General features: G+C 36.2%; 2 protein-coding genes across 2 annotated transcripts; one reads left to right on the top strand and one right to left on the bottom strand.

The window, feature by feature from the left end:
- Positions 1-2,000: 2,000 nt before the first annotated feature.
- On the top strand, positions 2,001-3,050 carry LOC113359022. The gene has a single exon (XM_026602721.1). The coding sequence runs from the start codon at positions 2,001-2,003 to the stop codon at positions 3,048-3,050; it is 1,050 nt and encodes a 349-aa protein (XP_026458506.1).
- A 9,361-nt stretch (positions 3,051-12,411) lies between these two features.
- LOC113335893 (transmembrane protein 208 homolog) lies at positions 12,412-14,983 on the bottom strand. The gene is made up of 6 exons (XM_026581913.1): positions 14,891-14,983; positions 14,476-14,601; positions 13,742-13,935; positions 12,951-13,035; positions 12,796-12,861; positions 12,412-12,707 (listed from the first exon to the last, which is right to left on the bottom strand). The coding sequence occupies exons 2-6, from the start codon at positions 14,557-14,559 to the stop codon at positions 12,615-12,617; spliced, it is 522 nt and encodes a 173-aa protein (XP_026437698.1). The 5' UTR covers positions 14,560-14,601; positions 14,891-14,983; the 3' UTR covers positions 12,412-12,614.
- Positions 14,984-17,981: the final 2,998 nt, after the last annotated feature.

Below are 17,981 nucleotides of genomic sequence, written 5' to 3' on the forward strand. Positions count from 1 at the left end.
CCTATGCTTTGGAAACTTAAACAATGTCCATGTTTGATTTAGATGTTTTCCCATTCCCACCAGTTAAATTGTCCCGTACGTCTACGGTCTATCATGTACCTTTGTTTTCCCAAATCATAAATTTGAATTGCGTTACTTACAAGAATAAGCATTGGCATTTCTTTGTAATCACGCAAAGCATGCAATTTAGCAAATATCTGGTTCAACATTTTTTAATAGCAAGTGTATGTGGTCATATCGATAACAGACCAGAGCAATACTGGGAGCCATTTTGAGAACGGAAAATGGTTCATTTGTCCAAATATTTTTAAATCACGGTTTAAATGGATGGGTAAAAAATAATTTGGGTGAAATGGCAAAAAAAAAAATAGTAAGGATGAAACTGGTTTTATTCTAGCTTAAATTTAAAAAATAGCAAGGATGAAACATATATTTGAACACGGTGAAATTGGTTACATCCTGCCTATTTTTATATTTTTGGCCATTTGAACAGTATCAAAATCTAACTGTCCATTTCACCCAGAAATTGTTGATTTTGGTCTTTTTAACTAATTTTGTGTTTTGAGAATCACATGTTCGGATACTAGGTTAGTTGCTTCCTCAATAGCTAATCTTTAAACTGCAGGTTAAACTATGCCTAGTAGATTTTGATACTTAATTAGTGAAATTCTAGTGGATGATCGTGAAACTTCATTAGCCGGGCTAGTAACTACTTACCATCTGGAAAAAATTAGGACCTTGATAACTTGGTATTATTATTAGTACATTTAGGATTGAGATTTTGTCCAAAAAAATTATCACTGTACAATTACAGTGGCGTCCGCCTAAGGATATAATTAGATTTTCTACCCTAACATTTATTGATAAGTTTCGAATTGGAATCACTATTGACTAATTGACAAGTTTTAAACTAGATTGATACTTTACTGACTAGTTTCGAACTGAGACGTCCAAATCTTTTACCATTATACTGCAGTGAAATTTGTTATCATCTCTGCTTAGATTTCTTTATTAGTTTTTTCCTAGAAATTGTTTCATCTTCCGGAAGATTAGAAATTTCGAATGGGAATTCTGACTCTTACAGATTTCTTAGTGTTCGCCTAATTTCGGTGACATTCCGCACAGGGATCGCCAGCTACTCTTATGCATTCGTTACCGTCATTACTGGTGGCGGGCGGGCATTTATACGCAACTTCCAAACGTAATTAAGTTTGGCTGTTTGGCATTCTATAACTTAAATGAGGTAATTAAGTACGTACGCAGCCAGATAATACTCTAGAAACTTATACAGCATTGAATAGGCTGAAGCTTAAACAAAGATATCATCAAACGGAAGGGAATAAACCAAAGGAATATATCACCTTTCTAAAGGGTAACCGTTCACAGACGGTCACCCCTTACAACACACGAAGGGACAGAGAGAGAGCCTACAGCATAAATCGGAACTCATGAATAAATCAGACAGTGTACGTGCGTATTACACATTTCAATATCATCACCTAAGTTGGTTAACACGTGTTTAGCATCCGAACACTCCACATCATTATTAAACCGTACAAAAATTATGTTCTACTCGCATATGCGGCCACGCAGCGTTAAATTAGCGACAGGAGGATATATCAAGAGCCTCAAGATTATGCTCTTTTGTTCTTAACGTTCATCCTTTCCCAAGGAGTACTGTCATTTCTGTCAACCCTAACTTCAAGAAGTTTGAAGTTTGAACACATCTCTATGGAGTTTCAACAGTTGTGATTGATTGTCAATGGTTTGACTTGCTTGACCTTTGACTGTACTCGAATATTCTTTTGTTAATTCCGAAAAATAATAAAAATGTTATCCTGGTTTAAAGAGATATTCCAAAAATCTTAAATCGAGTCTTTACATTTTTTTTGAGTAATCAGAGCTATAAAGAGAGGGACTTGGAGTAAACAAAAACCTGAGTCTAATTTTAGTTTCTTTCTCCAGAGAGCTCAGAGAGAGAGAGAGAGAGACAAACAACAATGGCGGTTTATGTAAGAGCGAAAAGAGTTACAGATCCATTAAACGATAAAGTGAAAGCTAGTATTTGTGGTCATCATGATGTGAAAAGTTATGTTAGTAGCAGCGGGAGTGAACATGATTCTGATCATCATCACGATTCTTCTTCTTCTTCGTCGTGTAGTCTTTCTGATCTCATTCATGGATTCTTAGAAAATGATGATGATGATAAAGGAAGAAATCAGAACGCCGAGAATGATCATGAAGAGTGTAGTAGTGATTCAGAGAAGAGGATGATTGATAGTAATAATAATTCTGTTTCTCTAAATGAATCGATTAGTATGCTGAGAGATCTGTTGAATCCAAGAGTGAGATTTGATTCAGGTTTTCGATTAATGTTACAATCTCAAGTAACGAAGACATTTACATTATATTCATCATTAAGTTCAGACAAAGGTGTTTTAAGAAGACGTGTTATGAGTTATCTTCGTGAAAATGGATATAATGCTGGGATTTGTAAAACTAAATGGGAAAGTTGTGGAGGATTAACTGGAGGTAATTATGAATTTATTGACGTAATTAAACCAGCATCATTATCATGTTCATCGGAGATCAGGTATTTTATTGATATTGATTTTATGGGAGAGTTTGAAATTGCTAGACCAACTTCACAGTATGAGAAGTTGGTACAAATTTTACCTAGAGTTTATATTGGAAGATCTGAAGAACTTAAACAAATTATCAAATTAGTGTCTGAAGCTGCTAAGAAATCTTTGAAGATTAATCAGCTTCTGTTATCTCCTTGGAGGAAGAATCGTTTTATGCAAATGAAATGGTTTGGTCCGTATAAAAGAACTCTGAATCAAGTGTCATCTTCTTCATCTTCATCAGCATCACCAACGGCGTCGAATATTCAGTTAGGGTTTCATCAGAAGATCAATTTTGCTCCGATCAAATATCAGTCATCTTCATCAATGGGATTCAACGTTGATCGTAACAGTTCGAATGTTATTAACGGTGTTTGTAACGGTGGCCGTTTAAATAATATTCCTGTGGCTACTCGTATTAGATAGAGGTGTTTGATTGTTAATGATGATGACCCCTGATATGGAAAAAATAGTAAAACCTAAAATGGAAAAAGAGATTATTAATATTAAATTACAAATTTGATTTTAAATTTAATTATTGTTTTTTTTTTTGACGTGTAGTGGTTGTAATAATAAAAATGTGTAATGTATATGCGGCGCACGAGATTGTTGTATGTGGCGCAAGTTAGTGTTAATTTTTGCAGTAATGGATAAGGTTCTAAGAAAGTAAGTGTCGTGCGGGCTCCAAGTAAATTTTGTTTGCTAGTTTTCTTGTTATCCTTTTTACCCACCGTGGAAAATCATGAAATGATGTGGCATTGACAGCTAGTTGAGAAAGTTAATACCTACATCATGTTTGTTTACGGCTGATTCGTCTTGATCTATGTAAATTTTTTGACCGGATCAGATCCAATTTAATATGTTTGTCTTTTAGATCAGATACAAATAAATATAGTGCTAGTTTGGTTTTAGACTTAAGATGCTTGTCTTTTAAATCAAATATAAATAGATATGATGCTAGATTGGTTTTAGCTGATTTAACAATTTGATCGGCCGAAAATCGGATGTCTTAGTGGTTTTCAAATTTTTCTGTTATCCGAGTCGAAGCGTGATTCAACTTTTGGTGACTCCAAGTATAACCTTTGGGTGTATTCCCGAATGGATTCAAAAGCTTTCGAGGACTTATTATTTGAACCCGATATACTAAACGGTATTGCTATCCAGTTTTTTCTTTTCCAGCTCCCTATTCAGTTCCCTACAATCTAAACTCCACATTTAGGGAATGGTGAACCCCACTTATACCTGAATGTGAATCTGAATTTAGATGTGTGGTTTAAATTTGAGGGAGGTGAAAAAGAGGAAGTTAAATAGCATTTCCGTATAGTTGTATATGGATGTTACAACCGATTTAAAGACACGTCGAAAAGAAAAAAGAAAAAAAAAAAGACTCCAGCAGAAAATAGAAACAGAAGACCGATTTCGACGAGTATTCACACCGCCTCCGACTGATTCTGCCCAAAGATAATCGATTTTGATTATCTTTGTCACCTGTGTTACTTTATGTTTGAAAAAAAGTGTGTCAAATGGCTGGATCTATGGATTCTTTTATGCCTTGATCACTTGTGTTACTGTGATTATGATAAAACTCTTGAGAAATTGTTGGATCTGGATCCTAACATCTCTACCATCAGTAAACTTGTTATTTGATTTGGATACGTCGCATTTAGTCTTAATAATATCATTTAAACCCGTCATGTTAATTATTCCCTCCGTTACTTTTTAATAGGCCAGTTTCTATAAATAAATATTTCAAAAAAATATTTCAGTTTTCCAATTGGGAAAGTCAAATGTTACTTTAATTTTCTAGGACCACTTTTCTTTTAATTTCTTTTGATGACAAGTGTTATGTGGACCATTTCACTTATTTCTTTCACTGACAAGTGTCATGGGGACGATTTCACTTCATTTCTTTTATTGACAAGTATCTACAGGACCACTTTCAATAATTAGTTCACTTAGTTTCCTTAATTTTCTCAAAAAAGAAACTGGCCTATTAAAAAGTAACGAAGGGAGTACTTTAAATCAGGTGGAAGTTTTCTGATCTATACTACAAGCCTATAACTCACGCGATTTGAATCCTGGTGTTATGAATGTTATTTCATGAGGCCAGCTTGCCTTTTTTTCGGAAATATATATATATCAAAACTTGTTGATAATTAAAATTGACATACCTACAGGTAGTGTTTAAGAAATCTATCGAAGGAAATAGTAATTTCTTAGGAAAATCTTATAGCCTTGTGGCATCACATCGTCTAAGAAGTGACTGTGAAAATTGGGAGCCTTGTGTACCAAATTGCCACAGGACGGATGTAGACTTCTTATCTTAACGGATAAACTGATGAGATGGATATGTGATGTTTCTTGTTTTATTGATAAGATGATGGGGACCATCCATGAGGTGGATATATGTAGAGATGTTTCTTGTTTGATTTGATGTGAAGGACTAATTAAGGTAAAACTGGGTCCGAATACATACTAGTCGACTTATTAAACCGTGACACCTCTATCCCCTCTTTTATTTCTCTGGTCACATGGTCGAATCCAGAAATGTGTATTTTATGGTGTATATATTATATTAAAATGTTTAGATGAAGATTTTCTTCTTCTTTTCTTTTCTTTTCTTTTCTTTTCTGTGCTTCAAATTTTTTTAATCGTAAAGATAAGCTTTTAGGTAGGAGGATGGAAAGCAAATGCAGATTTGACAGCTTTAACGTATCTCTATTCGTATTAGTTTTTTATTATTATAGCATGTGTATTACGACGATGCCAAAGATTTTACTTTCAATATGCTTAGCTTTCTTTCTTTTCTTGTTGGGTCGCAAGTAAATTACTTAGAAGATGGCACGTAGAAGATAAAAGAATGAAAGTCGTAACCTCTGGAACTTTACATATGTCACAAGATCGCATATATAATTCTAGGGATTTAAAACAAAAAAAAGTACAGGAAGTTTGACATCTTTTATAGCCAGTCTGCGGTTTTTACATGTACGCCTAAATCACGTTTGCTTGGAAGATCACTGAATTAAGAAATGAATAACATAGTATAATACAGTCGGAATATTGCAACCAACATCGTTTTTGTTGAACTGTATACAGCCTAACTATATCTGGCAGATCAGGCATATGCTAATATAAGGTGGTTCCACGGTGCTAGTGCGGCGGTAGCTCGTGATCACGCATCTTTGGGGATTTTAAAAGTAGTATTTTAGGTGTGAATACTCAGATTTGGTAAGAGAGTTTTGATCTTGTAAAAAATCTATAAAACTAATACTTTTCCTGCTGGAGTTGAGTAGGTTATTCTACTATTATAGATTTTGTCTGATTGAAATTTTGAAGGTGATCATGTGCTTTCACAATGTACCTGCAGTGCTCGTCTCCGGGAACTGATAGAGCTACCGAGGGGGAAAATCTACAGAATCGGTGGCCTCACATAGATCTACGGGCCTGCACACACTGGAGCTGAGCGCGGGTCACTGTTTTGTGGTGGGACCCACAGATTTGTGAGAGGCCGCCGATTCTACGAGATTCTCTGTCCGGTAAGTTTATCATTTTCGGCTAGTCTCCTGCACTGTGTATGTTTAACCGCAATGTGTATATGAATATTATTTCTGAGCTAACTTGTGCTTTACAGAAACAATTCGGTACGTGAAAACCAAATTTGGTTCAGCGGATACCTTTTCCTGAACTTTTATAGCTCACCTGATTTATAATTAATCGATGAACAGCTTTCAAGAACTCAATAGCTTGTCTTATTAAAATGATGGGGACCTATGGTCGTCCCATAGCCCACTCCAATTTATGCACTGTTGGAGACATAGCCAGGTTACCGTTATAATTTATTGGTTAATCTATAGATATTAAGCTGGCTAAGATCCAAGTGCAGTAGTATATACTAGTTCACATATGTCACAAAATCGTATATATAATTCATGAGGTCGATAACAGTTTGAATAGTAAATTCGAAGAAGCTAGAGAGTCACGAAATATCCACAAAATTGGTCAAAAAGACCAAAAACAAATATTTTTTGGGTGAAACGGACTGCTAGGTTTAAATACTGTTTATATGGACATTAAACAGAAAAATACTGTTCATTTAGCCAAAAAGGATATTTGACCCAGGAAAATAAAAACCAAAAAATATCAATCACCTAAAATACCCCTTAACTGCCAAACGCGACCATTGAACTTTGGAAAAGCGCCAGTTCCTTTGCCTGACTGATTACATAAAAACTTGACCAAAATCTAGTCTTCTAGCTTGTGTTTCAAACTGAACTTGGTCTCTTGTAAACAACATCTTCACACACGACTGCATTCCTTGTAATCAACAGCATCATAACCATTTAATCTTCAATTCCCTGTAACTCCAACTGCCACAACTCCACTAGACACCAAGAATAAGAAGAAAATCCTTGTTCTGCACCACCTTATATCACCGGTTCTCATACTCAAACCATTATCCATCTGCAGCTGTACTGAAACCTTCTCATTCTGCGACAACATCATCACAACTGCCAATTCCAGACACCCATTTGTAGCTTCTTGCCTGCTATCTCAGTATCACCAGCTTCTTTATTATATCTACCAGCCGCATTTCATTTACACATTTCCTTCAATTGCCTCAGTTCAGCTTCACAGTAAACACCATCATCTTCTCTGGCCAACAACTGCAATCTCAGTCCATGCATTATCATAACAACCTGCCATTGCATGTACCTACATCTTCTTGTCAATCTCTGCTCAAATCTCTGCAATATCTCCTAACGTTCATCTTTCATGCTCCAGCTCCAATGCTTGACCTGCAATTCATACGCAATCTTCATCCATCAACACAGAGAATCCCATTTACTCCATTTCTGTCCAAATCTCACACAGCTCTAGACACTGCATTCGATAGCACATTCATTTACAGCCTCAACTTCATAATCAGCCATTACAACTCCGTTCAGACCATTAGCTGCAGAACATTTCTTGTTCACCTGCAACATCACATTTCCATTGCAGACTCAAAACCCATTTTAACCACCACTGAAACTTCACAAAACTGCAGCCACTACTACTCCTTGTTCTTGACATCACCACCAACAAACTCAGTTCAAATCCCACCTGAACCTCAATACCACCAGTTTACAGCCCAAGCCAACCTGCATCAACTCCATCACCATCTTCACTGTGTTCAAGAGCCAGCCACAACAATACAGATTCTTAACAATCCAGACATGTAGTTCAATAGCAACATCAAGACAACAAATTTCAGAAACCCATCTTCATTGAATCTGAACCAAACCTGTTCTTAATTCATCATCATAATCTTCCAGCAACAACAACTCAACCTCGAATTCATCTGTTTATCATCAAGAACAACATCTTCTTAGTCTCAGTTTCAACTGCAACCAAGCTCGGTCCAATCCTGCAGCCGCATCTTCAAAACGAGATGAAACTGATTTCATCCAGCATATTCCGATGAAAATACAATTATATCATAGTCTATAACTAGATGAAATTAGCTTTCATCCTGCATATTTTGACAAAAAAACAATTATATTATAGTTTACAACTAGATGAAATTGGTTTCATCCTTAGTATTCTTACGAAATTAAGGTATATCAATATGTAAGTTATATGAAACTGGTTTCATCCTGCACATTTGGCGAAAATACAGCGAAAGTTTACAACTAGATGAAATTGGTTTCTAGTTGAGTATTCTGACGAAAATGGTATATCAATGAATAAATTATATGAAACTAGTTTTCATCCTGAGTATTTTGACGAAAACGTAATTATCACAGACTATAACTAGATGAAACCAGTTTCATCCTAGTATAACATGGATGAAAATAATTTGAGGTCAATCCAAAACAGGATGATACTGGTTTCATCCTAGTATAACATGGATGAAAATAATTTTAGGTCAATCCAAAACAGGATGATACTGGTTTCATCCTAGTATAAAATGGATAAAAGCAATTTCAGATCAATCCAGATTTTACACAAGCTTAACCCAGATGAAACTAATTACATACAAACAAAATTCAATGAATTTTAAAATGGATTTTACAAAAGTTAAACCAATAGGATCAAGAAACTTACCAGTGAAATTGATGGAAGAAATTTTTTAATGCTCAGCACCACCATTGCATTCAATCGGAAGCAGCTTCAAACCCCCGTTTCCTCTGTTGAGTCAAACCCTGAATTTCAAGTTCATAACCTCACTGCAAGCCATCACAGATCCAACCTCAAAACCATTACAATTTCTTTTCAGATTCAACAGCAGCATCTGCTGCTCCTCCTTCTATCCCATCTGCTTCTCAATCTTCCATTGTTGTAACTAAGTTCAGTCCCATATCAATTTCTGCAACTTCATCTTCTTGAACTCAATCGGCCATTAAACCCATCAACTACACAGTCTCGAATCAATTCAATTGTGGAAGCTCTCAGGTCACGGATTCACAGATCGAACCCATCTTAATTTCATCCTCTCTATCTTCGGAAACCTTTATCAATTCACAATTTCTTCATCTGATTTACCCGAAGAAGCAAACCCTAACTTCATTCATTCACTGCAACTCTCAATTTCATAATCCAAATTCGAGTCAACCCATTACTGATTCTCGATCTTAGCCATCATACCCATCACGTCGACCACCATCTTCTCTGCCCATCAAATCTCTCAATTCTCGATCTCACAGAAGTAACAGCAACCATGACTGAAACGGTGGTGGTGGAGAAACAGAAGATCGAGAGCATAAGAAGAAAGAATGGAAATGGTGGAGATCTAGAGAGGGTAATTGGGTCAGTTTCAATTAAAAAGATTTCTCTGTCCATTTGACCCAGGATGAATCCTAACTGTCCATTTAGCCCAGGAAACACACAATTTTGGCTATATAGCCCATTTTCTGCGAAATATCTACTGTTATTAGCGAGAAGCTTCAAAAACAAGAAACAAAAAAAACTAATGAGAAATGTTTTTTTTTTTTGTGTTGGCCTGTGAACATCAGTTTGAAACATGGTATGTGGAAACGTCGATTAAGTTATGTAGACAGCTCCTTGTAGATCTACCACATGAATGATGCACTCACATTTCCAGGACTTTCAATAGAGGTGTCAGCCTCCTGGTGGCTACAAAAGCAAGAATCCAATCCGCTCCATACAACATCTTTCTGGCTCTTCTCTATCCCGACAACAGAGAATTAATGTTCAACCAGGAGCAAAAAAAAATGCGCCTGATTATATTTGGCAGATTTGACATATGCCAAATAATAAGGCGTTTCATCACTGTGCTTAAACAAAAATAAAGGGTCATAGCTGCCTTTGTATACTCGATACACATTTATAATTAATCCAGGGTCATTGATCTTTTGAACGGAAGAAAATCGTGCAACACTCTACCGAACCAGTTTTACTTTTTCCTCTAGTTGAAGATATTATGATTTGACCGTGACTGCATACGCTCTCCTCGTGGCAGCTGAAGGTTAAACTCATGTATGCACACGCTTTCCTTATGTATTTTTTTCATCTTAGTTCATTGATATATTCAAACAAGAAAAAGTAAATCCAGCTCCATCTTTACAGTGGAGAAGCATTCGCTCTGATGGTTACATAATGCCAAACTTAAACCAGAAGATGAAATCGAATATCACGTGATAACTCATTATAAAAACAATAAAAACTCAGTTAGAAACTTCGAATATCCGCATAAAATCAGACTCCTGTTCAACAATTGGAACTGCTCTCCTTTCGCATATGGATATTCGTTTGGTTTCATTTTAAATGGAATGCAAGTATATAACTGGAAAAAGGGTTGGACGTTGTCTCAAGTCAAATTAAAGATCATGAAGATCTGGTCTTAATTAAGCGATGAAGAGTATGCGTATGGCCGACAAAGTAACAAGCATTCTTCATGATCAATTAGTTGATTCATCACTACCAAACTAGTGAATATCCGATCCGAATATTATTTCTGAACCAATTCGAAGCTTTTCAGAGACAAATTAGCGTACGTGAAAACTAAATTTGGTTCAGACTTTAAAGGATATACCCTTTCTTGAACTATTATAGTCCCACCTGATGATCGAATAATTAATATAAACAGCTATGGAGAACTGAATAATTCTTGTCGTAATAAAATGATGGAAACCTGGAAACCTGTATTATCATGGTCCCATTGAGTCCACTCCATTAATGCACTTCAAGACACAAAAGGGCCTCGACGGAAGTTATTGGTCAATCAATCTACTCCCTCCGTTCTTTTTTAATATGCCAGTTTCTATAAATAAAAGTTTCAAAAAAATAGGTCAGTTTCCTAATTGGGAAAGTCAAATGTTATTTTAATTTTTTGGGACCACTTTTCTCTTAACTTCTTTTGATGACAAGTGTCATGTGGACCACTTCACTTTACTTCTTTTGCTAACAAGTGTCATGGGCACCATTTCACTTCACTTCTTTTATTGATAAGTGTCATGATGACCACTTTCAATGATTAGTTCTCTTAATTTCCTTAAATTTCGCTAAAAACAAAACTGGCCTATTAAAAAAGAACGGAGGGAGTATATGATAAGAACAATGTTGTGGCCAATCGGATAATGTTTTGTCTCTGGATCAATAAGGTATTGGTCAACTTCCACCTTAACTTAAATGCTGTATCATTTAGCAAATTTTGAATCATGTGGCACATTTGGGATCACATTAACAAATTTTGAAGTTTCACAACCCATAGAGTTGGATCATGGAACAAATTTTGTGCAAGCCAGATATTTTTTTTGATTTTTTTTTTTATCTTTGGATCTCTCTATTTGATCAGGTTGTGTACTTACTATGCTGTTGCCCGCCTTAATGGACTCCTTAAATTCCTAGCAATCATCTCACAAGGCAGGGGGGTTCAAGTAAAAAAGACAACCGACTAGACAATGATTTCAATTAAGGCTCGGAATGTATGATAATTTGATTCATTGGAAGGTGGACATTAGAAACTTCAATCACCGAGGAGTTGGACGTGCCATTTTTTATTTTACATACTAATGTAATTATTTGACACTACAAAGTGAAAGAGAACTATTCCTGAAGATATAAAATAGAGATGTGAATGTGAATATAGAGTTTTTATTATACTTTTTCACCCAAAGTCTTGAAGATGGGCACGCCATTGCAGGTGTAGGAGGCAAGAACAATCATGTTAACAAAAACAAATTCACTCGTCAATGATAGACAGATGGACTTCATGATGGCTGTTCCTGAATAATCTATCAACTATCATGAGGTCCTCTCAGAGAGATTGCTAATAAGGGGTACTGGTTTGCTTGGGGGTGTACCAAAGTATTACTAATTTACTATTGCCAATGGGTTGGTACACCCCCAAGCAAATTGGTACCCCCATTAGCAGCCTTGCGTAGTTATAAGGAAGCAAATGCTGTTATAAGCTAACCATGGTGATGGAAATGGAGACAGATGACCACAACTCTTACATCAGACAAAAGAGCTCTAGTCCCAGTAAATATCAGAAGTCGCTGCTATCTAATCAGGTTCGTTGCATCAGCAACAGTGAAACCTATGAATATTGAGTATCCTAGGTAAAAATTATAACTAAAAAGTATACTCGGATAACTGTGTACATAACTATGGGACCTGACTCGAATTTGGAGCACCTGCGTACATAACTCTTATTCTTGGACACAGAATTTCATCATCAAACAAGCTAATGAAGAGTTTTCCCCTAATTATCAGAATATGCACAACCACAATCTTAACAGAAAGAATGTTCGCAAAGCTTTTGCCTGAAAGAACTCTTATATACAGAAGCAAAGTTCCGAAAAGTGAACGCTCGAGTGAAGTCAAGAAAATCCCAATGGTTAAACGAATTAACAAGTAAAATTGCTTCTTTAAATTTCAAGATAATCCACACATATTTTCAGGGAGCCTAAGCAAATTTCGATCTAAATATTCTATTCATTCTTTGACTCTATGTTTTGATTCACTCAATGGACTACAAAGAAAAACTTACTTACTCCTCGTCTTGACGAATTTGGGTCTTGAAGCTTTTTTCTCCAGCTTTTCCCTCTTCTTCCTGCTTTTCTCATCTTCCGGGACTCCCTATACACGTAAACATGCCACAAAACCATTGTAATGATGCTAGGCCTACTATAAACACAGAGAAATAGACGGTGTAACAGAAACTTACATCTGAATCATGAGATAGAAATCCTTTGGCAAGACCAGAAAGTTTGTATGCAGCAAAGGCTGGAATCTGGCAAAAGCAGAGAACAAACAAAGCTAAGGATCTGATTCTAACATTTAAAACATGTTTATTGAAGGTGTTAGGTGCTTATGTCTTACCACCAGATATGTGTACCAAAATTTGCCGGAGAGGATTGACATTACTTGCACAAAGCTTGTAATATAGATCACGTCATGCAGATAACTGCAACGACACACCAACATTTGTCATGTACAATTACATGGTACTATTAGGTCGAAGCAATGTAAAAATCACATATCCATATCCGTATTAAACCAAAACCATATCCATATTCAACCAAAAGTTGGATTACGAGAGAAATAACTCAGTAAGCTTCCTAAAGATAACATAAGACCATCAGTGAAGTCATTCATTGAGGTGATTTTCATATATACAGAGCCAAGAAATTAGCAACTTATTTCAGAAATTGGCGAGTCTGCTAACCATTTCAAGGGACCAATGCTTCACAAAATAGTCATGACCCTTCTAGAATTTGTGACCAACCCATTTTTAAGTGTAGCATTGCGAAAAGTTCAAGTACTTTTGTTGCTTCATGTAGTTGGAGAGAAACAAAAAGAAGTCCCCCAACATAAAGACAATGCTAGAAGCATGTATGTTGCAACCACAATAAAGTCCGTATTAGCACAAACTAATAATATTTACACATTCAAATTGGTTTCACATTCGAAATTTCCTCCAAGGTATTCTTCCCAAGATTTATTAAAGGTCAGAAATCACATACTGTCTTCCTAATACTTTTTTATTCAACATTATATTCATTAAAATGTGAAAAGGGAAAATAGAGAAATAGTTAACAGATATATGATCTTGCTGGACTGCAGTAGAATGTTGAAGACTAGTGGAAGCAATGAAACCAGGAATCACATACCTGCAAATTCCACCAGTGCTCATATCATAACCCCCATCTAGAAGGTCTCCAGCATCATCATAAGATGGTTCGGCCATTTGGGCAAGTTGTTTGTACGAAAGAGCATAAGCTGCTGACGTCACAAGGAGGCCAACGAAATGTTTCCAGGTTACCGAAGAATGTAAGATAAGCAACCTTACTATGACATAAATAACCTGTCCATTAAGAGTTTGGAATTCAAAATTTTACTTCAGAAAAAGTTAACAATTTGATCCCTACTTAATGACCTTTAATAGAATTTGAAAGTTAAAAATTCAAATAAATTCATTCTACTGATCTAATTCATTCACAAATTGAACATCAAAAACGGGAGGCTTATGCCCGGTATTAACTGGAACAATGTTACAATGTCCTCATGGATACAATACATGTAAATAGCATAAGACCATGGTTTGACAACCCATTAACAGTAACGTAAATATGACGCATACTTCATCATTATGTCACTCAGAATAACATACAAAGTCAAGAATCTGAAAACGAGCAGTTGAGAATGCCTTGCCTAACACATTTAACAAAATTGTAGTCCTGTGGGGGGAAACTTTAGGTTCTAAATTGGAAGTATGAAACAGTCTTTAGAACCTGATTTGTAACTAAACATGTCTGTATCAAATTGGATATGGAAGAAACAGCAATTCTAATAGTTAAGAACTGAAAACCACATAAGAGACAGGGAAAAGTAAGTAAATTCTTACATTGCAGATGATGATAACACGAAGAAGCTTGGCCAAGTGCTTACTGTTTTCTTCTTTCCGCTTCTTCGCCCCCTGGTTAGCCATATCTCTTTAACCCTGACTCTGTGTCCACCAAAGACTCAATCCCTGAAAAAGAAAACTATTAGCAAAATTTTACAAAGACAGACAGCTGATTTACATAACAACCCGTAATTTACAAACAATCCTTGCAGGATTCTAAAACAATCAAACATGAAATGGACAATAAGCTGAAAAATCTTCAATCAATACAAAGGAATTAATTTCTGAAAATCCATAGAAATTGCTAGTAGAGAAAACGTTATAAAATTTATTAAATCCCAAGAAATCGAACAAAACTAATTTTGGAGCAAACCCTAGTTCTCATAAATCCTCAATTAGAGATGAAAGAACTTGCCTAAAAACTCCAAGAGCACGAATCACCCAGGTCCCAGGCTCGGGAAGAGAAAACTTTCTTGAAAGATAAAAAATATACTAAAAGAGAACGGAACTACCAGACCCGCACCGTTATTGTTCGTTTTAAATCCGGGTCCTCTTTCTTGCTAAGTGTCAATCCGCTGCCCGCATGGCACGTGAGGCTTGGCCGTTTAGTAAGATTGCTCGAGCATCAAGAGCATGTTCCATTCTTCGAAGCACCCCTCTATTTGCCGCGCTCATCTAAATTATACATCCAGGGAGCTACGAAATCTTTTGGGAAGCGATGGATCCGGACTAACGACCATGAGCCAATGCACGAGCGGCATGTAGTGGGAGAAGAATTTTGGGAGAAGGGTACAAAGCATTTTCGCTGTGCGCTGCCCAGCTGTCAGCTGTTTTTGTGTATGGTTTCGACGTGGGCAGCGGAGCCTGGATTTTAAGGCACAGGAAGCAAACAAAAACATACACAACAAAAAGATTTACACTATGTTTGTTTACTCCTTACTCATCTGAGTCGTCTGGATCTGAGTGAAATCACCTGACTCATCTGGATCTGACTCAATATGTTTGTTTTGAATCAGATCTGACTCATCTGACTCAAAAAACGCGAGTCATTGATTTGGTCCCGTGAGTCAGGGGTATTTTGTTACCTGAATCAAATGGGTCCGACTCAGGGGTTATGTCTGAGTCATAGGTCGAGCCAGATCTGACTCAAAATGCAAAACAAACGGTCTGACTGGTGACTCGGTCCGAATCAGAAGTTGACTCAGATCCAGACGCCGAGTCAGCTGCAAACAAACAAGATCTTAGTTAACCTTTTTTTTCCATTGCACAATGTTTAATAGCCTTTGACTTCTTTACACAGGATAAGGGGTCTCTATACTCCTTCTGTCCTTGTGTGTAATAGAAAAGATTATGTTTTGCATTGTATCACTCAGATATTCCATCGTGCCGAAGGCCGATAACATTTTTCACATAGTATATTATTAAGATTTTTGTTTAGACAAATGGTTGATAACAATTGTCAGATTTACTCTCATTATATGGATTTTTTTTTCATTTTTCGGATTCATTCTCATCCGCCCGATGTATTGTAATAAGACTAAGTACAAATCGTTTTGATGAACTCTTAAGAAATTACCAATAATCTCACTACTCTCTGTACTATGGTGGAAATCTGATAAGAAATCCCCAATTACTTAGAATTCTTAACTAAAATTAGGGTTAGGGTTAGAAATCCCTAAATTCTCTTGTTTTAGGCATTAGTTTATTTTTGGAAATTGTTCTGTTTTAAGAATTTTATTTTAGATTCCTAGTTATAGAAGTAGTTTCCTTTCTAGGTTACCTTGCCTTAATTTTATAGTTCAGTGACCTATATAAGAAGGTCTAGTGTTATTAGTTTGATGGATCTGATGTAGAAGGTTGGCTCTTTAAGGCTGCACAATATTTTGAGTATTATGAAACACCTGCGAATCAGAAAATCAAGTTGGCAGCATGTAATTTAGATGGTAAAGCTTTACAATGGTATAGGTGGTTGAAGAGAACTAAACCTGTAGTTACTTGGGGAGAATTTGAGAAAGCCATTATTAGCCGTTTCGGTATTACTTCATATGAAGATGCAGGAGCAAAACTCGCTAAAATTAAGCAGTCAGGTTCATATGTAGAATATTGTGAAGAATTTGAACGATTATCAAATTTGGTGGATAATTTACCTAAAGAATTTTTAGTGAGCTGTTTTCTAAGTGGATTAAAAGACGAGGTAAGACTAGAAACTCAATCCCACACTCCTATTAATTTACATGATGCAATGGCAATTGGAAGGTTATAAGATGAGATGGTAACATTGCGAAAACAATCATATAGAATAGCACCAAAGACACCTAGTGTTGTTAATACTAGTAGACCTTTTAATTCTAGAGCACCTATATCATCTTCAAAACCCATGACAGAAACTCCAGTTGTTAGAAGATTAACTCAGGCTGAAGCTGAAGAAAGAAAAAAGCAACAACTATGTTATAACTGTGATGAAAAGTGGCACCGAGGTCATCGCTGTAAAACTCAGACATTGTTCTTAATTGATAGCTATGACAATCAGGATGAAGATGAAGGTACATATGAAGTTGCTATAGAAGAAGAATCTGAAAAACAAACCGTCGAGATTTCTATGCATGCAATAGATGGATCATTAGCTCCACAAACCATGCGGGTACAAGGAGAAATTAAGAAGGCTAAAGTTACCATACTTATCGATTCTGGAAGTACCTATAATTTTGTTGATTCTGCGATACCTAAAAGAATGGGAATTAAGATAATTAAAGATGAGACTTTTGAGGTGTTGGTAGCTAATGGTGCTAGAATGACTTGTGAAGGAAGATGCTTGGATCTGGATTATAAGTTAAATAAATATGGGTTCAAAGGAACTTTTTATGTATTGCCACTTGGGGGATGCGATGTGGTTCTGGGAGTCCAATGGTTAGAAACGTTGGGTCCCATAACTTGCGCTTTCAAACATTTAACCATGGATTTTAAGAGGGATGGTGAACGTATTCGACTAGAAGGAGATAAGAAAAATAAAGTAAAGTTAGCCAACATCAATACCATCCAGAAACTCTTAAATAAGGGATCAACTGGGTTCTTTTGCAAAATCAACCAATGTTCAGAAGCACAAATTAGTCAAGAAACACCAGGGGAGATACAAGAATTAATTGAAGAGTTTGGTGAGGTGTTCTCTTCCACCTGTGAGAAGCCATGATCACCACATAACGTTACAACCTGGGAGTGCTCCAATCAATGTACGACCTTACAGGTACGCACATTACCAGAAAGTTGAGATCGAAAAGATTGTTAAAGAGTTGGTAGACTCAGGATTAGTTAGGCCCATCACGAGTCCTTTCTCTTCTCCTGTTTTGTTAGTTAAGAAAAAAGATGGCACTTGGCGTATGTGTGTTGATTATAGAGCTTTAAACCAGGCTACTATCAAGGATAAGTTTCCTATTCCAGTCATTGATGAGTTATTAGATGAACTACATGGAGCTTTATTCTTTTCGAAGCTAGATTTAAGATCGGGTTAT

Source organism: Papaver somniferum, chromosome 1, assembly GCF_003573695.1.
Source record: "Papaver somniferum cultivar HN1 chromosome 1, ASM357369v1, whole genome shotgun sequence".
Lineage (NCBI taxonomy): Eukaryota > Viridiplantae > Streptophyta > Magnoliopsida > Ranunculales > Papaveraceae > Papaver > Papaver somniferum.

Excerpts from the sequence above, each read along its gene's own strand:
- LOC113335893 (XM_026581913.1), bottom strand. The coding sequence starts at position 14,559 with ATGGCTAACCAGGGGGCGAAGAAGCGGAAAGAAGAAAACAGTAAGCAC. Across the intron at positions 12,862-12,950 it reads TTTGGTACACATATCTGGTG|ATTCCAGCCTTTGCTGCATA; the intron begins GTAAGACATAAG and ends TGCTTTTGCCAG. Across the intron at positions 12,708-12,795 it reads TTCTATCTCATGATTCAGAT|GGAGTCCCGGAAGATGAGAA; the intron begins GTAAGTTTCTGT and ends TTACGTGTATAG.
- LOC113359022 (XM_026602721.1), top strand. The coding sequence starts at position 2,001 with ATGGCGGTTTATGTAAGAGCGAAAAGAGTTACAGATCCATTAAACGAT.